This window comes from Notamacropus eugenii, chromosome 5 (genome assembly GCF_028372415.1).
Source record: "Notamacropus eugenii isolate mMacEug1 chromosome 5, mMacEug1.pri_v2, whole genome shotgun sequence".
NCBI classification, from domain to species: domain Eukaryota; kingdom Metazoa; phylum Chordata; class Mammalia; order Diprotodontia; family Macropodidae; genus Notamacropus; species Notamacropus eugenii.
In genome coordinates this window covers 25,712,373-25,734,068 of record NC_092876.1, presented here as the reverse complement: position 1 = coordinate 25,734,068, position 21,696 = coordinate 25,712,373, and the positions used below count along the sequence as shown (strand labels likewise).

The following is a 21,696-nucleotide window of genomic DNA, read 5'->3' as shown; positions in this document are numbered from 1 at the left end:
TGTATCCTCCGCATTTCTACCCCAACCCCCTGGCGGGATCCTTGGGCCAGCTACCCACAGGGCCTGGGGGAGGGGGCCCTGTCACAACATCCCTCCTGGCTGGCTCCACTGGCGATGGACCTGGATCCCAGCGCACAAGCACCCCAGGTGCCCGTCTGACTCTGCCTGGGACAGGGGTCCCCGAAGTTCCCTCTCTGGGGCCCAAAGAGGAAAGCGACTCTGAGCTGGAGGTGACTGATGTCAGCGGCTGCAGCTCGGACAGTGAGGGTGATGATGGTGCTCCTGGGCCTCTTGAGAGCCAGGGGAGCCGAGGTGGGGCCGGGAGCTGAGGGGACAGGGAACTAATGACATTGGGAACCCGAAGTCCCCTTACCCCCGGGGGGGCCCAGGGTGTCCTCCCCTAGATAAAAAGGAGACAGTATCCCCAGGGTCTCCCTCAAAGCTCACCCTCCCTCTTCCCAGGGCCAAGGAATGGACCAGTTGTCCCTTCCAAATCCCAGGAAGCTGCCCCCACATATCACCCTTCTATCCCAATCTGAAGGGGACAGGGACCAGAAGGGATCATTTTTGCTCTCTAAGCTGGTCTTGAGTCCAAACCCCAGGGGTGTCCTCCCTCCCCCATCTAGGGCGGGAAAGGGACTTGGGCATGGACTTATGACCCGTCTCTTCCCCTCTCTGGTCTCAGTTCTCTCATCTACAAAATGGAGGGGTGGGTTGAACTCAGTGACCTTCAAGGTTCTTCCCAGTTCTTCTCCTCCCCCTCACCCAGGGTCAGGTTCTCTCCCCACACCCAAGACTAAGTCAGAGAACACAGTCTCTTCCTTCCACTCAACCCAGTCCACCCAAGGAGGGGGGACAAGGTAGTTTCCCCCCCATAAAGAGGGACACTGTGTCCCTCCCCCAGACCAGCAGGGAACTCAGTCCCCTTCTCCTGAACCCCAGGGGTCCATATCCCTCCTCCCTTCCGGCCCAAGGAGTGCCGCCCTTATCCCTGGCCTCCAAGGGGCACCAGGTGCAATGGTGGACAAGGGTGAGGAAGGCCCTGGCAGCGCCAGGCGGATGCCAGGGTGAGGCTGAAGGAAATGGATCTCCTCTCAAAAGCCCCTTCTGGCTCTCAAGTCCACAAGCTCCCCCATTATGGTCCCAGGAAGGGACACTTTCCCCTCCCCCAGGCCCAGGAGTCCCCAGCTGTGCTTACCCCTTCCAAAGTGCAATATGGTGTTGCCCCCCCCCCAGATGTGTTTGTGAGCCCCTCTCCCCAACCTAGTGCGTGATGTGCTTGTGTTATGAAGGAGAAGCCTCCTTCCTGCCCGCCCCACCCCAGCCTGGGGCCAGGGGGCTCAGAGCAATAAATCCGCCCCCCCCTCCCACCATGGGAAGAGTTTATTACAAAAATAAAAAGGGAGAAAAAAACCATCCCGGGATAAGGATTGAAGAGTCATGTGTTACTGGGAAGGCCTGAGGGGAGATAAAGTGGGCCTGGAAGGCCCGAGGGCAGACTGACCAAGTAGAAGCGTGGAGGCCCCGGCTCCCCCCACAGAACACCAAGGACTCCCAGGTAGGAAAAGGGGGTGTGAAGGCTTCAGAGCACCAAGAAAGCATTTAGTGTCCCACCCTCCCTGGGTGAAGAATCTGGGGCCTCAGTGTCCCCTCTGTCAAAGGCGAGGCTAGCTCTCCCTTAAAAGACTCCAGGCTTGAGCAGGGCAGGATGGAGACAGACAGATGCCTGAAAGACAGACTGGCGGGGGGCGAGGTGTCTCTGGCCCTCCCCCAGCTCCCAGAGTGAGGCAGGTAGTGCCAGAGGCATTCTTCCCCATTCCCAAGATGAGAAAACTGAGGCCCAAAGCAGGAAGGGAGTTGTCCAAGGTCACATAGGTAGTGAGTGGGCAGATCCAACACATAATCCATCCATCCATATATATACATATATATATATTAAAAAATAAACCTCGGAATATAAAAACGATGTATAACAGGTAAGGCACTGGAGGACAGGCTGGGGAAGGACAGCTCCCCAACATGTGGGGACAGAATACTGAAGAGGAGGTGGGATTAAGCCCTGAGGTCCCCCAAGGGGCAGGAGAGAGAAGCTGGGTGGGGGTAAGGGGCTGGGGAAGAGGAAGAGCAGGCTGTTGGGGGGCCCACCTGCCCTCGGGCCCGAGCCTCCTCTCTCTGCAGACGTAGGCAGTGGCTGATCCGCTGCGGGGAGTATCCCGACATCTCCCCCTCCCCCTTCCTGGTCCTCCCTTGGAGAGGGCCTGGGTAAGCAGGAGGATCGGGTAAGAGATAGCCATGTTTCCTTCAGGAGCCAGTCCACCTCTCCCAAAGGGCAGCTCTGACATCCTGATCCCCCAGGGGTCCCAGTTCCACCACCCCCCCCCCCACCACCACTATCCGAGGCAGTCTATCCCCTCCAAGTGAGGCTCACCTGGCGGCCCTCAGGAGCAGCCAGCCTGGCTGGGGATGGCCCCATTGAGCTGGGATATGACGAGTCGGAGCCGGCAGAATTCTTCCTCTACTTCCTGAGGACAGAGGAGGGGAGCTCCATGAGGGGAACATTCCCCATTCCCTCTCCCCACTTCCACCTGCCCCTGCCGTTGGCTCACCTCCAGTCTCTTGATGGTCTCTTCCAAATTCAGAAGCCTCTCCCTCAGCTCCTGGGTCTGGGCAGCCCCTGACACCCTCTCACTCTCAGGGGTTGGCCCAGGTCCATTCTCCTCCTCTGCTGGGAGCAGGATTTGCTTAAGGGAAAGAACTGAGGGGTACAGAGAAGGCAGGTCAGGAACATGGAGGCAGGACCTGAGACACAGAGACATCGGGATGGGGACGGGGGAGATGGGATCTCTGGAGAAAGGTCAGGCAGTGACCCGAGTCAGGGTAGCCTCAGGGCCAGGGATGCCAACGTGGGGCAGGGAAGGGGTGGGGCCCCACATTTACCTTCTCGGAGGGCAGAGGCCGCCAGCTGCCCCTCCGGGTCCAGGCAGGAGAAGGGCAGCAGGTCAGTCAGGAGGCGCTCACAGCGGCCTGCTGTGGGCAGAGAGCCAGCTCAGATGGCTGCCCCTGTGGCCCCAGTCCAGCCACCCCCCTCCAGGGCCTCCCTTACCTTCAGCTTGAGAGGTGTCTCTGCTGTTGTTTCCGTTCTCAGAGATGCTGATCAGGGGCTCCCGAGTACTGAGGGGACGGAGACCCAGAATGGAAAGAGATGAAAAGCATTGTGGGCCCAGAAAGAAGGGACATAGCTGAGGGGGGAGGGGAGGCCTCTCACCTGATGGGGCTCTGACGAGATCTGGACCGCCCAAGTGGGGCTGGGACCTTCAGAGAGCCCGCGGTTTCAGTGATGAGGGTGCACCAGCTAGGACAGAGGAGAGGGAGGGAGAGCAGCTGGGGGGCTGCACAGGTCTCCCCACTCCTGCCCCAGGCCAGGCTGCTAAGACCCTCTTCCAGAAGCCGGGGGACCCATCCCCCAGTCAACACCCCCAGGAGCCCTCTGCTCACTGCTTTCTCTCCGACACCGTCTGGGCCACCAGTTCATAGATATGAGCCTCCTGGTCCCAGGTAAAGATGACGTAGAAAGCTCGGTGGTCTATGCAGGGGGGGCCAATGTCAGCCCAGGGACCCAAGGCCCTAACGTCCCCCAGGGCTCCACAGCCTCTGCCCTCCTCCCCAGAGGCGCACACACACACGCACGCACGCACGCACGCACGCACACACACACACACACACACACCCCTTACTGGAGCCATTTCCCCTCCTTGGTCTCTATCTGTCTTCGTGTGTGTGTGTGTGTGTGTGTCTCTCACACACACAAACATAACACACCTCTGCTCTCTGTCTCCATCTCTCTCTCTGTCTGTGTCACATACACACACACACACACACACACACACACACACACACAGACACACACAGACACACACCTGCCCCTCCCCTCCTCAGTCCCCTCGCCAGCCCTGTCCCAGCTCACCGGTGGCCACCTCACGGGTCATGGCCGAGGTCAGGCGCAGCACGGGCCGAAGCATGGTCTTGCCGTCAGGCGTTGGGGTCAGCGTCCTGCTGTGAGACTTAAGCAGCAGCCTCTCATCCTGGCGCTGCAGCAAGAGCAGGAGGTCGTCCAGCAGGAGCACGTGCACCTCTGTGGGGGAGGGGCGGTCAGGGTCTGCAGGGCTGCCCTCCCTTCCCCCAACCCAGCCCCCACTTACCCACAGCCTTGTCCTTGGTCACCCGCCAGGTCAGGGGCCCTTCGTGCACAAGTTTCTTCTTGGTGATGTCTAGGTTCTGGTGCGGGAAACATGTCCAAAGTCACATGGAAGGAATGAGGGGGGTGGCCCCTCAGGAAATGTGCTGGATGGACCCAAGGGGCGCCCTTGGGGAGAGGAAGGGGCATAGGGCAAGGAGAAGACCCACCTTGAACTCACTCAGCATGGGGTCACTGCTCTGCCGCAGGTGGGACAGGTCCAGACGGCGCTGGTAGTCCTTGAGCCTCTGCAGACACAGGTGCAATTTGGCCGCTGCCCTCCCTCCTCGGCCTGCTTCTACCTCCTCTCCCCCACCTTTGGGGTTCTTCTCCAGTAATCTCTGGCCTGAGCTCTCCCCTCCCTCCATCATCCCTCTCCAGCTCCCCCCTTCCCCAGCTCACTGCACCCTCACCAGCAGGTCCTCCATGTCTCTCACAGACTGGTTTACATGATGCAGAATCTCCTTACAGCACTCAGCAGCCTGCTCCACCTTGGCCTTCTCCTTTGGCTCCTCTAGAGGGGTGTGGCAGGGATGGGTCAGGAGAAGCGGGGGCCCCCCTCCCTCTGACTGATACTGCATCATGTCAGAGCTAGAGCCCCTTTACAAAGTCAGCCACAGCCTCATTTTACTGGGGAGAAACTGAGGCATTATGTGGCAACTGAGTGGCAAAATCAAGGTTAGACCCAGGTCTTGGATCTCTGATTCCACCCAGGGTTCTTCTGGCCACACCATGACCCCACCCCCTCCCTGGGCCTTAGTTTCCCCTTCTGAACAAAGCAATTGGAACAGGTGGTCTCTAAGGCCCAGGGAAGGAGGATGAGTTCTGGAAGTCAGGAGGCTCAGTCTCCTTACCTACTGCCATGCTCCCCTCCCAGATTAATAGAGGGAGCACCTGCTCCCTCCTCCTCCCCCTCACTCCCCTCTCCCTGCCTTCTCCCTCCCTCCTGCTCCCCCCATCCCTCCCCTGTCCCAGCTCCCTCCCTCTACTCCTTTCCCCCTCCCCTCCCTTCCTCTCCCTCCTCCCTCCTCCCTGCTCCCCATCCCTCCCTCCCCTTTCCAGCTCCTTCCCCCTACTCCCTGTCTTCTCCCTCCCCCCTGCTCCCTTCCTGGCTCCCTGCTGTGCTCTTGCCTGTACACACACTCACCTGTGTTCTGCCAGATGCTCTGCAGAAGCAGAGGGTATTTTGTGAGTCGCTGCATCTCCGTGGGGATCATGTCCTTGAGCTGTAGCCGCCTACAGCGAGGCCTGCTCTCTGCTTCCTGGGGGCAAAGGCAGAGAGGTGGCCTCAGGCCCCCAGAGCCTGATCTCCCCCCAGCCTCTGCCTCCTCAGAATCCCAGGTCCCACAGGCTCTACCTGCACAAAAGTGCAGAATCTCGGCTCCTTTTTCTGCTTAGCCTTGAGCTGCTCCAGAGCAAAGGACTGACGGCTGCAGAATCGGGACGAGATCTTCTGGAACCAGGAGCCCTCAGCGCCATCAAACTGTGGGAAGATCATTGGGGAGGGGAGTGTGTGCAGACCTCCTCACACAGGAAAGAGGCGAGTCTCAAGAGTGACTGGAGAGAGAAACCAAGTCCATCAGGGGGCAAGGGCTGGGAACAGGGGATCAGGGTACTTGGGTTAATGAAGGGGCAAGGACTAGGAGTGAGGCCACCCGATCCCTGCATAGTCATGGAAGGGAGCAGAACTCAGCAAACTGGGATGCGTGGGTCCCAGAAAAGAGGATGCTGGGGGACCTGGGACACCTGGATCCCAGGGAGGCTGGGGCAAAGGGCCTGCTGGTAAATACCTGGGTCCAAGGGTGAGGAAGGGATTGAGACACCCTGCCTACTGAGCTGCTGGCAGCTGGGCACTCAACTCACCCTGGCTAGTAGCACATCCCCAATCTCCTCAATGAGGTAACCGCTCTCCTGCCGTAGCTTCATCAGGTTCTCCAGGAACAAAGCTGGGGCAGTACAAGGAGGTTTTGGGCACATAGCCCAGTCTTCTCCCCAATATACCCAGGGACTGAAAAGGTGAGTTTATATTGGGGGGGGGGCAGGGGAATGGAGCAGGCTCCAGCTTAGAGACACTAAGTGAGAGGAGGGATTTGGGGTACTGGGGTCACTGGCTTACTCTGAGTGGAAAGGAAAGGAAATACAAAACATGAGGTGGGGGAGAGGGAGAAGGCCTTGGCTGGTTAACCCTCCTCACAGTGCACGTCGATCAGCTCATCCAGGCTGGGGAAGATGTTCTGGAGCTCGTCCATGGTAAAGAAGCCCCCATCAGCCATGGGCTGGTAGAAGAGCTCATGCAACACCCGAAGCATTCGCACGTGGGCGGCCTCGGTCACCAGCAACTCTAGGGAAGAGAGGGAAAGGTCACAGGGCCAGGCACCTGACCTACCAAGGGTGGAAAGCACAAGAGAGCTGGCTGGGAAGGGAGGATCAGGCAGGGCCCACCAGGGGTCACTGGAAAGTGGGGAGTCTGACTCTTCATAACCCCTTTGGGGGTTTCCCTGGACTTGCATTTATCATGATAATAACTATTAATAAGAATAATCAAATGAGATAATTATAACGTGCTCGGCACAAAGCAGACCCTATATTGCTGCTGGCTAGCTGTTCAGTTATGTGACACTCTCTATGACCCTATTTGAGGTTTTCTTGGCAGAGATACTGGAGGGGTTTGCCATGTCCTTCTCCAGCTCATTTGACAAATGAGGAAACTGAGGCAGGCAGGGTGAAGTGACTCGCCCAGGGTCACACTGCTAGTAAATTACCAGAATTCAGGAAGAGGAGTCTTACTGACTCCAGGTCTAGCACTGTACCTACTGCGCCACCTAGCGCCCAAGGTGATGAAGTCACCAGTGGTCAATCAAGAAATCAGCAATGACTTACAATGTGCCAGGCCCTGGGCGAGGCCACAGTGAAACAGCTCCTGCCCTCAAGGGGCTACCACTCCAACAGAGGAGCTAAACCACCCGCGTGGACGTACTGAGCATATATTTTGTACACGCTGGAGGTGGAGAGGGGAGTAAAAATATACAATAAGTCTGAAAATTAGTCTGGAGCCAGGGGGTAAAGAAAGGCTTTACATGTCGGAGGAGTCTGTATTTGGCCTGAAGTGCAGTATCTTGATAACAGTCAGAATTTTCATAACAAAAAGCTTTACAAAGATTATTTCATTTTATCTCACAACAAACCTGGAAGGTAGGTACTATTGTTACTTCCATTTTACAGATAAGGAAACTGAGACACAGATAGGCTAAGTCAAGGGTGGGGAAACTGAGGCCACATGTAGCCCTCTAGGTCCTCAAGTGCAGCCCTTTGACTCCAGACTTAACAGAACAAATCCCCTTCATAAAAGGATTTGTTCTGTAAAATTTGGACTCAAGGGTGCCTCCTGAAGACCTACAGGAACACATGTGACCCTGGTAAGAGATCTGCCCAAAGGCTCAGGTTCTGAGGTCTAAGAGTCTGAGATGGAATTTGAACTCAGGTCCCCCTGCATTATCTAGCTGTAGGGGAGTAATGTGGGTAGGCCCATGTTTTGGAAAAATCATTGGGCCAGCCGTGTGGGAGGATGAAGGATAGAATGAGGCAGGGAGGCCAGTCAGAAGGCTACTGTACCAATCCAGGGGAGAGGTGATGAGTGCCCACACCACGAAAGGATTCAAGAAATGTTCTTCATCAAGGGCAACTGCCTGGTTCTGTGGTGGGAGCGAGGGCTTGAGGCTGAGAACCTGGAGCTCTTGGGGAGTCCCAGGGATGCTTGGAAGAGGGGGAAGTGGGGTGGGGGCAGGGAAGTCTGATTCAGACATGCTGAATTTTAGCTGCCAATGGGACACTGGATTGGAAACAACCAGGATGCAGCTGGGTGCAATAGGGCCAGGGCTTGGAGAATGGGGTTCTGGGAATCCCATGCTGAGATTATCACTGAACCCTCCCTGAGTGGAAGGGGGAGGACAAGAAGGTCCAGCACAGTGCCCTGGGGGCCAGCCACAGTGAAGACCAAGGAGTGGTCAGGTGGGGAGGAAGGGAAGCCCAAGAAAGGGCAAAGGGGTCAACAGGTCAGAGTCCAGGATGAAGGCAGAGAGAAAATCTTCTTGTGTTTTGGCAAAGCAGAGATGGCAGTGACCAGAGAGGATGGAATGAAAAGACAGCCTCAGGGAATGGAAGATTTTTAATGGAATGGAGAGATGCAGGCAGATCTGCAGGCAGAGGGAAGGAGCCAGGAAGACAGGGAATGCCTGAAGATGGAGGAGAGAGACCATCTGGAGCCACGGAGCTTCCCACGAGACATGAGGGGCAGGGGGCAGAGAATCCTAAGAGATGGAGGAAAGGTCAGGGGGTCCCCAAGGATCTTGGGGAACCGGGCCTCTCTGGGAGATGCTCTCATCAAGAGGCCACCAGAGGTCACCACCAGATATCAGGGCCTAAGTGCAGATGACAACCCACCAGCCTGGGTGGGTTGGAAGCGGAGGGAGGGGAAGAGCTGCAACTCACCACTGATCACCTCTTGTCGCTTCACCTGGTTCTTGTGCATCCCGCTCAGGGTGTCAGGGGGGACCAGCTCCCGCCAGCCAGGTGGCTCCTCAGGCTCCAGCTCCAGCCCCGCTCGACCCGACTCCCCCTCCTCCCCTGGCTCGGGGCTGTGGGACAGACAGCCGTAAGGGACCCTGGCTGTTGGCTACTATCCGAACCCCTTAGCTTGGCACCCTAAGCATCTAGCCCCCTACTCCAACCCCTGCCCTCACCCTGCCACACTGCCAGAGCAGTCCCCAGGCTGCCCCATCAGGCTCAGTGACCAGGGCACCCTCCATTCTCCTGCTCGTCCTGAGGGGGAGGGGGATCAAGGAAAGGGTGACCTACGTGGCACGTCGGGCGGAGCCGAGGGCCGCCGCGGCAGAGCCAGGGTCCGTGTCCACGTCGCTTCGGGAGCGGCCCCCTGCCCGGCCCTTGGCCCCAAGGCTGCCCCGGGATGGCCGGCGCCGGTCGGTCACCCGAAGGCTCTCGGAGCGCCCCAATCTCCCAGACAATCTGGGCCCCAGGTGAGCGAAAGATACCATAATGGGGGTGGAGAGACCAAGACAACCAGGACAGAGACGGAGGGGAGACAGAGACCAGGGAGAGACAGAGACCAGGACAGACACCAAGGGCAGATAGAGACCAGGAAGAGACAAGAGACCAGGGAGAGACAGAGACCAATGAGAGACAGGGACCAAGACAGAAATCGAGGAGAGACAGAGACCAGGGAGAGACAGAGACCAGAACAAAGACCAAGGGGAGAGAGACCAAGGGGAGACAGAGACCAGGAAGAGATAGAGACCAAGGAGAGACAGAGACCAGGGAGAGACAGACACCAGAACAAAGACCAAGGAAAGACAGAGACCAAGGGGAGACAGAGACCAGGGAGAGACAGAGACCAGGGAAAGACAGAGACCAAGGGGAGACAGAGACCAGGGAGAGACAGAGACCAGGACAGAAACCAAGGGGAGACAGAAACCAAGGGGAGAGAGACCAAGGGGAGACGGAGAACAGGGAGAGACAGAGACCAAGCCAGAGACCAAAGAATGAGAATGGTCATCAGGCAAGGGGAAGAGGCAAGGAGAGAAACCAAGGCAGGGGGACAGAGATGAGGGGGGAGACAGGACAGGGATCCAGGGGGAAGAACATGAAACAGGGAGAAGACCAAGTCAGCACTCCATGCCATGCTCCTGAGTTGGGGGAAGCTGGGGAAGGGGGAGAGGCCATAAGGGACTCTGGGAGCCTGGAAGGGGATGGAGGCTGGGAGAGGGAGCTGGGAGAGGAGAGGAGGCAGGAGCCCGAGTCCCACCCTGGGCTGCAATGGATTCCAGAAGGCACCCCACCCCGTGTTTCTGAGGAGAAAGGAGAGCGGGGCATGGGGCAGGTTTCAGAAAACCTGAGAGGGGGCATCGAATACTTAGCTGTTCCCAGGGGGTCTGATACCCCCTCAAAGGTAGGTAGATGGGGCGGTGCATGGGGAGGGGGAAGGAGGCCCAGAAGACATGGGGGAGAGGGATAGATCCCTTCCCCCACCCTGGGGCCCAGGCACCCACCTCTTCCACTTTCTGGGGAGAGAGCAGGTTCAGGGTCAAAGGTGGCCCAGATGGGCCCCACCCTCCCAGGTCTCCCAAAGCAGCAGCACAAGGACGGGCTGGGGGCGGTGCCCGTCCCCCCCAATCATGAGGGGGGGCGAGGCCCCCGGGGCAGCATGTAGCAAAGGGTGGGTAACACTGGAGGGAGGCAGGAGCTGAGTTCAGTAAAAGGGAGAGGAGGAGGAGGAGAAGGGGAGGAGGGAAAAGAGGAGGCAGGAGGGAGAAGAAAAAAGGTGGGGAGAGAAAGTAAGGAGAGAGGAAAGAAGGGGATGAGGGAGAAAAGAGGAAAAGAAAAAGGAAGAAAGGAAAAAGGGAGAGGGCTTAGAGGTCGTCTGGTCCAAGCTCCTCCTTTGCTATAGGAGACAGCTGAGACCTAGTGATGGGAAGGGACTGGCCCAAGATCACACAGCCCATGAAGAGAAGCACACAAGGCTGGTAAGGGAACCAGAGCCCATCGGATCCAACCTGATCTATCACAGCACCGCTGAGCTTAGGACAGGGCCCCATAGGGTCAGGCTGGCTCAAGCCGAGCCCAGCTGGCATCATCTCCGTCCTCCAAGGGGCTGCTCTCGGCTGCCCCCTGAGCTGCTCAGCCTGGGAGTTGTTTCACCTTGGCTGGTCCTCCCCCAGCCCTATGCTTTGGCTTTCACTTTCCCCGCTCCTCCCATTCCCACTCTCTGAGGCCCCTGATCCCTCTGGCCTCTAGCTTAGGCACACAAGAGGGCTCAGAAAGAGCTGACAGACACAGCGAGTCAGAGCTGGGAGGGTCCTCAGATCCTTCCTGTTAAAGTAGCAGCAACAGCAGCCCTGAGGGGCCATGACGGGTCCAAGGTCAAAGAGCTGTAAGCCGGTGAACTGGGACATGTCAAGGCCAAGACTGTCCACCAGGGGATGAAGGAGCTCAAGTGGGAGGCAGAGAGGCTGATGGGCAGGCAGGCAGGCTGATGGGCAGGCAGGAAGGCCAGTTCCCATTCCCCCTCTTTCCAGTCTCCACCCCTCCTTACCTTTCCGTGTCGGCCCCCTCCTCCGTGCTGCTGTCTGGGAGGACAGGGGACTCTGAGTTTGATGGGCCTTGGGGAGGCGGGTCCCCCACTTCTGAGGGTGGATCAGTGCCTGAGGAGAGAAAAGACATCTGGTTCCTTTGGGAATGAAAGGTCTGCCCAGAGCATCGCATTCGCAAGTTTTACAAATAAGGTACCCCCTCCCAAGTCCAGTAATGTTATAGTGAGGCAGACAAGAGACCCCTGGCCCAGGACAGCTGGGAGTCTCTGAGGCCCAGGGCTGGTGGAACCATGCTGGGGGCAGAATGTAGCTCTAGAGTGATTTTGGAGGCAGCTGGAGAGACCCGCTCAGCAGGTACAGGAGTGGGGCTGAAAGAACAGCCCGGGAAGGGTGGGGAGAGGTTGTGCATACAGAAAGGACCCTGCCCAGAGGAAAAGGGGAAAGCCTGAGCCCCTAGAAGGACTTGACCTCTCCCCCAACATACACACACATATGCAACACACATACACACACAGGCACCCCCAATCTGAACCTCATGGCCAGAGATTCCCTTGGAGGGCAATCCCCTCGCTCCTGATTTGAGGGCAGGGCCCCTCTTCTCTGGGAACCCTTCCCCAGCCCTGGAGGAGGTTGGCACCAGGAGAATCAGAAACCTTGAGACCTAGCACATGGGCACTCTTGGGATCTTTGATGGCTAGAAGGGGGGAACCACAGCCCACGAGTCCCAGAATGGGGGGACTCCCATGAACTAGACCCCCAAAAGGGGGTTCCCAGAGCAGACCATGGAATCTTATGTTCAGTCTGGAGATCTCTGAATCATGAACTGGTGAGAATCATGCCCTGCTCCACACACACACACACACAGGAGGACCCCATCTCTGTAGCCCTCTCCCTGGGCTCAGGAGCAGCTATGTGGGGGGGAAGGAACCCCTTTTCTCACCTGGCTCCTTGTCTGGGCTTTCACCTGGAGGAGGATGAACAGTGACACCAGGAGCATCTGGCCCAGGGGGCCCAGTCATACCCTTTGGGGGAGTCACTTGGCTGATCTTTCTCTCAGGAAGCCCCAGCTTCTCGCCTGTGATTGGGGGACAGGCATCAGGGCCACCTGACCCCAAGTCCTTGGAGAACCCAAGCATGGAAAGCCCCTCCCTGGTCTGCTTGACCCCGAGGGCAGGGGACCCCAAAGTCAGGGCTGTTACCTTCACTCTCAGCTTTAGGGTGTCGGAGGTCAGGAGCTGAAATAAACAAGAGAGGCCAAGAGGAGCCATGGGCCGAGGTCGCTCCACCTGGAGGGCAAGGTCTAAGGCGGGTAACCAAAGGAAGACTCTGGGGTGGCAGGGCCTGAGAGGGTGACTGGAGGGAGAAACTGGGGGGGCAGGGCCTGAGGTGGTGAACAGTGGAAGGATGGGGGGCAGGCTGGTGGGAGGATCTGGGCAGACAGGGCCTAGGGGGAGGCTGGTGGCAGAAACTTGAGTGCAGGATCAGGGCTCACCCTGAGCCTCTCCCCGGTTCCATCGGGCTGCATCCAGGATGCTGATGAACGCCTTCCTGGTCTTGGTGGCATCATCTGGGCGGCGGTTCTATGAAGAAATGGTGGTCAGAGCAATCAGCAGCCTCCTCCCTTCCCCGTTACTCTCAGGGGTCTGGGGGAAGCAGAGGAAGAAGGAACCTTTTTCCGGAAAAAGTTTCCTCGGGCCTTCTTGTCGCTGCTCTTGGTCCGCACGCCGAGGTATCGCATGTAGGCGCTGATCGCATTCACTATTGCCACGCTGGGAGCAAGGAGGTAGTGAGCCAAGCCTCACAAACCAGGCCCCACACTTAGTCCCCTCCCCAACAGCTGAGGATGGCAGGGCCCCAGAGGTTCTGATCCCCATCTCCCCCATGCCCCAGCCCCAGCCCCCAGGAGGAAGATCTCAGGCCTTACCTCTTTTCCTCATCCGGGGAGATGGTTGGGCTGTGGGGAGAGGGTTGGGGAAAGGCTGGTCAGCTGGCTTCCTAACTAGACTTTACACTTGATGAGCCACCCCCTTTCAGCCCCCCGCCAGGAGGCAGAGGGGGCAGCCTGTCCTCATCCCCAGGAAGGCAGAGAAGGCTCCAGTCAGCAGAGAGCAGAAGGGGGCCAGGGGCTCAGGGTCACTCACTGTATGTCCTCCAGGCGGTTCAGCATCCTCTCAGCCACAAGGCGTTCCCGGGCCTCAAAGGTGACCCGGTCCCGGGCAGCCCAGGTTTCCAACTGGGACAAGTCTGGCTCCCCAGGGGTCATTCCCATGAGCCGCTTGGACCGGAAGTCCTCAAGCTGACGGGAGACGGCATTCTGCTGGGCCCGGACCACCTCCTGCAGGAATCGCCGCTGGGTCTCTTCGGGGAGCAATTCTGGGCGTGTGCGGTCTACAGGATGGGCATGGTAAGCGTGGTGGCCCCAGGGACTAGGACTAGGCTGCCCCCTCCCAAGGGCCCCTGTTATGACTTACCAAGCTCAAAGGACACTGACTGGGGTGTAGGTACACGCAGGACCTGCCCGAAGGAGAAGCCTCATGAGGAGTAGGAGTGGGCAGGAAGTGGGCTTTTCATATGTCCCTCGGGGGAAAGGGAGTCTGGGGTGGGGAAAGAGAGGGGTTTTTCTCACCGCTGTCTTCTCTAGGAAGTTGTGGTAGAAATCCAGAAAGCCTTTCCTGGCCTCCTTGGGGCCCAGTGTGGCCAGCATATCAGCATGGAGACAGCACAGCTTGGGGGTGGGAGGGGAAGAGAGCAGAGATCACATCATCTCCTGCCCCCAGCCTCCACCCCCGGATCCATCAGGGCACTCTCTGGGCTCCGTCTGTACCCCATCAGGTTCTCCCCATTCTAGAATCGCTTGGGGCTGGTGCTCAGGTTCTAGATGCCCTTGGCCTAGGGACCCTCCCAAAGTCTAAGCCCTGTCCTGGGCCCTTGGGCAGCTGGGTCAGAGTCCTCAGAGTCATGCTTTGAAATGCACAAAATAAAACACAGGCTCACCAAGAAAGTTCTATGGAAATTCAGGGATGGAAGAGACAAGGTCATAGGCTCCAAGTTAAGACTCCCTATTCCATATCAAAGCCAGGTTCTCACACACTCACTCACACACACACGCACACACGCACGCACGCATGCACGCACACCCTAGGCTGCTCCAAGCCTGGTTCTGAATCTCTCTAGCAAAGCACTCTCTGATTCTAGATTCCCCCTGGCCCATGTGGTTTCTGCCTTCTAGATCCCTTCCTAGGTTGTATGCCCTAGCTCTCGGTTCTGCCCTCCAGGCTCTGTACCCTGGTTCTAAGGCCACCTCAGTCTTCCCAAACTGCTGGGCTCCAAACCCAGGCCTCACCAGGGGTCCTGGCTCAAACTGCAGAGCCACATGGTGTAGGAGGGCCATGAGGTGGGCGGGGCGGCACTTCACCTGCTCCAGGCTCTGGAACTGGCTGCTCCGCTCCTCTGGGTGCTGGGAAAGGAATTAGAGAAAAACAGAGACTGTCAGCCCTGACAGCTGGGGGCAGAGTCCAGAGAGCCCAGAGTCTGAGCCCCAGCTCTATCCCTGATGATAGGAGAGGGCTGGCCCTGGACTCTCCCATCTGTCAAATGGGAAGGCTAGACTCACTCGCCTCCCAGTTCCTCTCCAGAGAACCTGTGACTACTTCACCCAGTCCCTGGAGGGAAGAGGGAGAGAGTTTGAGGGCCCTCCATGGCCCTAAGGTTCCCCATCTGGAACGTGGCCAGATTTAGACCTTTCCAACTCTGACATTCCCTGTTCTAGGTCCCCTCCCAGCCCTGACATTCCCTGTTCTAGGTCCCCTCTCAGTTCTGACATTCCCTGTTCTAAGTCCCCTCCCAGCTCTGACATTCTCTGTCCTAAGGGCCCTCTCAGCCCTGACATTCAATTATGGGCCACTGGGATACCCATGGCAGGGAGTGTGCTGGGATAGGGGTAGGTATCCTGGTGTGCCAGCTCACCGTTTCTAGCTCATTCTCAAAGTCCTCGTCTTCCGCACCGATGATGCTGACTGGAGCTGGCCGGGTTGGGCCAGGAGCCTGGGGAAGAAGGATAGGTTACCTGGCTTGCCCCTCCCAGAGGGTCCCAGCCCCCACCCTCCTTCCCTCAGCCGTACTCACCCCTCGAGCTGCATCTTCCATTTCCATGCTCAGCTGAGGCTGTGGGGAGAGGCCCGACCCCAGTGAGGCCCTGGGCCCGAGCTAGGAGGCCCGGACGCCTGGGTTACTCACACATTCCTGGCCCAGGTGGGGAGGTGAGTAAACAGAGCCTCCCCTCATCCACCCGTCACTCAATGGAGCCTCTGTCCCAGCCCACAAAGAGCCCTTCAGAAGCCCGGGGCCTCAGCCAAGCTGGGGGCGGGGTGAGCCTGGATGCTGGGCCCCTAGGGCGCGGGGATGAGAGGCCTAGACACCTGAGACCCCGAACAGAATAGGGATAGGGGACAGAGCCACGGGGCAGAGGAGAGGTGGGACATTTTGGGGGACTGAAGGGGCATTGACCTGATCAGAGCAGGGCTGAGGGCCGGATGTTGCTTTCACCCACCAGCCCCACTTCCTGAAACAGGAAGTCACATGGGCCCCCAAAGCCACGAGCCCCCGCCCCATGGGGAACCCAGGCCTCCTGGGTTGTAATCCTCACCTCCTCAGAGACCCCAGAGTCTGGGCTCCCAGGTCCCACTCCTATCAAGTTTTTGGGCCCCCCACCAAGGGCTCCCAGATAGTTTCTGGACCCTAGCAGCTGAAGGTGGGGTCTCAGGAGCTTCCCCCCCATCACTCTCTCTCCTCTCCATCGCACCCAGACTGACTCTCTCCGCCTGCCTGTCTCTGTCTGCACCACCCTGAGCCCCGCACCCCCCACACACTCCCAAGTCTCTCCGTCTCTGTCTCTCTTCCCTCGTGGTGTTAATTAGTCTGTCTAATCGGAACATTAATCACACACAAGTGGGCCCTATGTGTGTATGTGTGTCAGAGGGGCAGAGCCCAGAGGAGGGGAGGGCAGGAGAAGGGGTGGAGAGGCCCGCATCCCCAGGGAAGGGAAGGAGGAGGAGGGCCTTGGACTGCTGACCCAGCAGCTATTTTTAACAGCTGGCATCGCCTGGGACCTGCCCTGCTTCTATCCAACCCTTCATCCCCAACTGCTGGGGGGTGGGAGGACCTAAGCCTTCTCCCTCCTGTACCCCCCATCCCTACAGCTAGGCCTTGTCTTTCTACCACTCCAGCCCCGAAACTGGTCCTTCTCCCCCTCCAACTTGGCAGCCCCTCAGGCCAAACTGAGGTCTTCTCCCCCTGTCCCCCCCTCAGCCAATCCTCCCTGCCCAAGCCTCTCATGTAGCTCCCTATCCTGTTTGTTCAGTAAGCCCATCTCCTCCCAGGACTGGGCTCTGCACAGAGACCCCAAAGCAAAAGGGGGTCCCTAAGCTAGGAAGGAAGTATGGGAAGGGTGGGGTCTACAGGAAGTAGGGCAAGTCTATCCAGATAGGGGACCTGTAGGAAGCCAGCACATTCTGTTGGGGACTAGAACTCCTGAAGAGGGTTCTGGGGGGCTCCAAAGAGGATGGGGGACAACAGAGAGGGCAGACCCTCTCTGGCCTCAGTTTCCTCAGTTGTAGAAGAGGAGTGAGGCTAGACAACTCTGAAGGTCCTGTTGACCCTTAGCACAGAGGGAATAGGGGCTTTACAGATCCAGGGGCCAGAGGGGATTTGGGGGACCTGACAAGGTTTGTACAGGAGAGGAGGCCTTGCTATGGGGGTACTGAGGAATCCTAACAGAGGCTGTAGAGTGAACACAGGCTTACTAGAAAGAGGGATGCTTTGCAGAGACAGGGGTGTCTATGACGGGAGCAGGGAGTCCATGGGAAAGTCTAGGGACCAGGGAAGGCATGGGAGTCATGAGTGTCATTGGTCCTCAAGGGCAGCCACAGCATTAAAGAGGTGCCATCTTTTATCGGGAGGGCTCGAGAGGGATGGACTATTTAGAGGAGAATCCTATAAAGTGTGCATCCTTTGCTTTCTGTGAGCCCCAGACCCTCTGAGCAGGCAGTCTGCACGCATCTAGGGGCCTCTTCTCACAACCGTTTTTTAAATATGTAAGATTACACATTTAAAAGAGGCCAATTATCAAAATATTAAAAACCAAGTTCCCACACCCAGGTCTATACAGGGGCTCTCTAGGAGCCAGATTTGGGGGTTTGTGGGAGAACTCCTATCAGGGCTGTTCAGCAGGGGAGCGAGCCCCAGAGAGGACCCTCCCTAGGAGAGCATCTTCTACTGAAGAAGCTGTTTCTGAGTGATGGGGGGGGGGGGGTGGTCCACAGGCACTGAAGCCACTAATAGGAGTGGAGGGTGCCATCTCTTGGCTGACACTGCTCTCTTCAAAGTCACCAAGAATCTCTCCTGCTCAATCTCCAGCATAGCTTTGGCTAGTGTGGACCTCCCCCTCCCCTGCATACATTCACCCGCCCTTCTTCCATGACTCACTCCCTACCCATCCATGTTGGCCTGCTGCTGGCCTGTCATCCACCGTGGGTGTTCCCTAAGGCTCTGTCCTATATCCGCTGGCTGGCGGCCTCATCTGTACCCATGGCTCAGTGCCCACCTTTATGTCTCTCCCAACACTAGTCCCTCTCCTGAACACCAATCACACATCACCAGCTGCCTCTACCTGAAGGGCCCATGGGTACTGAACACTCAACATGCCCCCAAATGGATCTTTGCTCCTCTTGCAAACTTCTGCACCATCCTTCCAATCACCTGACCTCAGAATCAGTCAAGCAAGCAGCCTTCTAAGGCTCAGATCTGACCATTCACCTACTCAGGACCCTTCTGTGGCTCCCCAGTACCCACAGTCTGAATTTCTCATTCCTTCTCAGAAACCCTGGCAGGCTGCCGTCTGTGGTCTGGCTCTGAGTCCACCTCTCTGCGGATTCATCTCCCTCTCCTTCACGTACTCTACATTCCAGACAAACTGGTCTACTTTGCTGTTCGAAGAACTTGACATTCCTTCACCTACCTCTGCTCATTTACTTAAGCCTGGAACGGATTCCTCCCTCAGCTCCACCTGTGAGAATCCTTATCTTCCTCCAAGGGAGGCACCTCCAGGTGCCATCTCCTGGAGAAGCCTGCCCTCCTCCCTCCAAGGGGCACCCCCAAGACCCTCCCCAAGAAGGCCAGATGGTCCTCAAGGACCTGACTCTTGGGAGACTTTGTCTTGCTATCACATAGAACATTTTAATGGACAACTGGTTGAAGAGGAATTCTCTGAGGATTATAATGGAGGCTTGTCACTAAGCTGAGGATTTTTGTGGGCAAAGAGGGCTCCTGTAGAATGGCTTATGATGAGAGTCTTATGAACTCAGAAATTTTGTGACTCTCTCCAGGAGTGGGAGGTGCCGGAGTGGGCAATCGACAGGGGTCAAGATTTCTTGGGTTGGCAGGGTTTTCTGGGGGTTTGGGGACCAGGGGAACTGAGGAGCATAAAAGGTAGAAAAAGTCTTTACAGGGGCAGGTTTTCCTGAAACTTCTCTGGTCATCGGGGTTCGAGAGGGTGGGAATCTATAGGGTTTGGGGAATGCAGGGGCAGAAGAGAGTCTATGAAGATCCTGCAAAACTATGGGATCCAGGGAATTGATAAAAGAGGAAGACTGTAGGGTGCGGGGGAGTCTAATCTAAAGGGACCAGCGGGAGGCTACAGGGCTAAGAGATTTATGGGATAAGGAGGATCTACACAGTCCAGGGTGCCCAGGGATGCCACAGAATGAGGGAGGAATATATAGGCTGGGGTATCTATAAGGTCCAAGGAATCTATTATTTAGGATGCCTACAAGGTCCAGGAAGGCATGGACAGCAGGGATGGTGCAGGGGCGCTGTGGGGGGATGTGGGGGGGACGGGGTTTATAAGGTCTGCACGGATTATAGGAACTATGCTGTCTGCCTTTCTACATAAACCCCATGGGGTGGCATGTCCCGGAAATCTGGACGGCGGGGTCTATAGGGTCCCGGGGTCTCCGCGCCTTATAAAGGGTGTGGGGGTCCGTGAGATCCAGGGATCGCAAGGTCAGGGCGTCTACAGGGTCCATAGAGTCTCAGCGGGGGGGTGTCTATGGGGGGAGGCAGCAGGGGTCAGGGACTGAGGGGGGCCGTGGTTACGGGGTTCAGGGGGCGTCTACAGGGCCCAGGGATTCGCACCGGGTGGGTCTGTGTCTGCCAGATCAGCGGGGTCTATAAGGTCCAAGGGGCTACACGAATTATACGGGGCAAGGGGATCCGGAGGGTCGGGCACTGTGCAGGGCGGGCCGCGTCTACAGGTGCCGGGGTGCACACGCATTATACGGGGGAGGGGGGGGCTGCAGGGTCCACGCAGTCTACGCGGTCGGGGCGCAGGGTGGGCCGCGTCTACAGGTGCCGGGGTGCACACGCATTATACGGGGGAGGGGGGGCTGCAGGGTCCACGCAGTCTACGCGGTCGGGGCGCAGGGTGGGCCGCGTCTACAGGTGCCGGGGTGCACACGCATTATACGGGGGAGGGGGGGGCTGCAGGGTCCACGCAGTCTACGCGGTCGGGGCGCAGGGTGGGCCGCGTCTACAGGTGCCGGGGTGCACACGCATTATACGGGGGGGAGGGAGGGCCTCAGGGTCCACGCAGTCTACGCGGTCGGGGCGCAGGGCGGGCCGTGTCTACAGGTGCCGGGGTGCACACGCATTATACGGGGGGGAGGGAGGGCCTCAGGGTCCACGCAGTCTACGCGGTCGGGGCGCAGGGCGGGCCGTGTCTACAGGTGCCGGGGTGCACACGCATTATACGGGGGAGGGGGGGGCTGCAGGGTCCACGCAGTCTACGCGGTCGGGGCGCAGGGTGGGGCAGCATCCGCAGGGGCCAGGGAGCCGGGTGGCAGGGGTGTCTACAGGTCGGGGTGGGGGCTGGGGGTCACCCTCACCTGCTCGGCCGCCTGGTCCCGTCCGTCCCGCGCCCGGCACCCCAGCCTCCTCCCCCTCCCTCGGCGGAGCCGCTCTAGCCTGCCCCCGGAGCCCTTCCTCCTCAGCTCCACTCCTCCCGGAGGCCCCGTCCGGCCTTCTCGAGCCCGCCCACCGTCCGCGCCGCGTCCCCAGCTGCGCTGCTCCCGCGCTACCACCAGGGGCCGCTCTAGGCCGCCGGCACCCGAGGCGCACATGAGGCCTCTCTGGCAGCCCGGAGGCCCCGCCGCTCTCGACTGCTCTGTACTGAGAAGCCCCGCCCCCTCCCCGCCCCCCCCTCCCCCAGGGCCCTCGCGTGTTGTCCAGCCCCCTCGCCCCAGCCCTGCCCAGCCCTGCCCAGCCCCTGGGGCCCCATCCTCCGGCCTCAGGGACCCCCTCCCGGCAGGCCGACACCTTCCCAGCCCCACCACCTCCTTCTCCATTGGCCCCCTGGCCAGAACTGGCTCCCTCACCTTACCCCTCACTCCCACCTGGGCCTTGGTCCTCCAGCCCCCGACCACCCCCTCGGCCCTCCCTGGTGGTCCTCCCCTAGGCATCCCCCCTCCTCTGTGGTCCTCCCTTCATCCTTCCTTTTCTGTCCTCCCCTTAGCCACCCTTCTTCCCTCTCCTTCTCTTCCTGTCTGGTCCTTCCCTCCTCAGCTTCCCTCCCTGGTGGTCCTCCCCTAGGCATCCCCCCTCCTCTCTGGTCCTCCCTTCATCCTTCCTTTTCTGTCCTCCCCTTAGCCACCCTTCTTCCCTCTCCTCCTCTTCCTGTCTGGTCCTTCCCTCCTCAGCTTCCCTGCTTGGTGGTCCTCCCCTAGGCATCCCCCTCCTCCCCCTGCTCCTCCCTTCATCCCTTCCTACCTGGTCTTATTAACCACCCTTCTTCCCTCTTTCTCCCTGCTCTGGTCCTTCTGCCCTCAGCTCCCCCTGCCCGGTAGTCCCCCGTTACACCCCTCCTCCTCCTCCTACCTGGTTCTCCCTTCATCCCTCCTTGTCTGTTCCCCCTTAGCCACCCCTTCTCCTTTTCCTGTCTGATCCTTCTTCCCTTAACCATCCCTCTTTCCCAGGTAATAGAGTCTTCTGCAATCAAAGGGAAACAGGGAACTCCGGAAGTATAACCCAATGGGTGCTAAAGAAAGGAAGGAGGTGGGAGAAGATGTACCTGGGATTAGGCTGGGGAGAGCCCCAAAGGTCTTGGGGGTACGGGGGTATGGGGATCCCGGGCCCTGGGTCCCAGCTTGGGTTTCCTGGCTCTGGCGGGGCAGGAAGCGGAGCTGGGCCAGTTTTCCGGAGGCCCTGGCCCTCCTGCCCCTCCCTGCTTCCTGCCCTGACTGGGAGGGGTCCCCCCACACCCCACACCCACCTCCTCCCCTCTGCTTCCTTCCCCTTCTCTGCCAGTGC

At 58.6% G+C, this 21,696-nt stretch overlaps 1 protein-coding gene across 9 annotated transcripts; it reads right to left on the bottom strand.

Annotated features, from left to right (window-relative positions):
• Positions 1 to 1,911: 1,911 nt before the first annotated feature.
• ARHGEF1 (Rho guanine nucleotide exchange factor 1) lies at positions 1,912 to 21,577 on the bottom strand. Of its 9 annotated transcripts, none has more exons than XM_072607872.1 (31): positions 21,458 to 21,577; positions 15,463 to 15,501; positions 15,304 to 15,381; positions 14,681 to 14,794; positions 13,964 to 14,062; positions 13,809 to 13,851; positions 13,479 to 13,725; positions 13,262 to 13,291; positions 13,007 to 13,106; positions 12,830 to 12,917; positions 12,537 to 12,572; positions 12,278 to 12,412; positions 11,340 to 11,448; positions 10,297 to 10,308; positions 9,089 to 9,256; positions 8,723 to 8,868; positions 6,429 to 6,575; positions 6,098 to 6,180; positions 5,592 to 5,717; positions 5,382 to 5,496; positions 4,648 to 4,748; positions 4,405 to 4,482; positions 4,200 to 4,275; positions 3,965 to 4,132; positions 3,496 to 3,583; positions 3,266 to 3,352; positions 3,104 to 3,171; positions 2,938 to 3,027; positions 2,607 to 2,755; positions 2,429 to 2,522; positions 1,912 to 2,258 (listed from the first exon to the last, which is right to left on the bottom strand). In XM_072607872.1, the coding sequence occupies exons 2-30, from the start codon at positions 15,487 to 15,489 to the stop codon at positions 2,439 to 2,441; spliced, it is 2,892 nt and encodes a 963-aa protein (XP_072463973.1). In that variant the 5' UTR covers positions 15,490 to 15,501; positions 21,458 to 21,577; the 3' UTR covers positions 1,912 to 2,258; positions 2,429 to 2,438. The 9 variants fall into 9 exon arrangements, 7 of the variants coding, with proteins under 7 accessions (XP_072463973.1, XP_072463966.1, XP_072463968.1 ...); XM_072607865.1 differs by lacking the exon at positions 21,458 to 21,577 and adding an exon at positions 20,277 to 20,360; XM_072607867.1 differs by lacking the exon at positions 21,458 to 21,577 and adding an exon at positions 20,277 to 20,360 and having other exon boundaries at positions 2,938 to 3,024.
• Between the last annotated feature and the right edge of the window lie 119 nt (positions 21,578 to 21,696).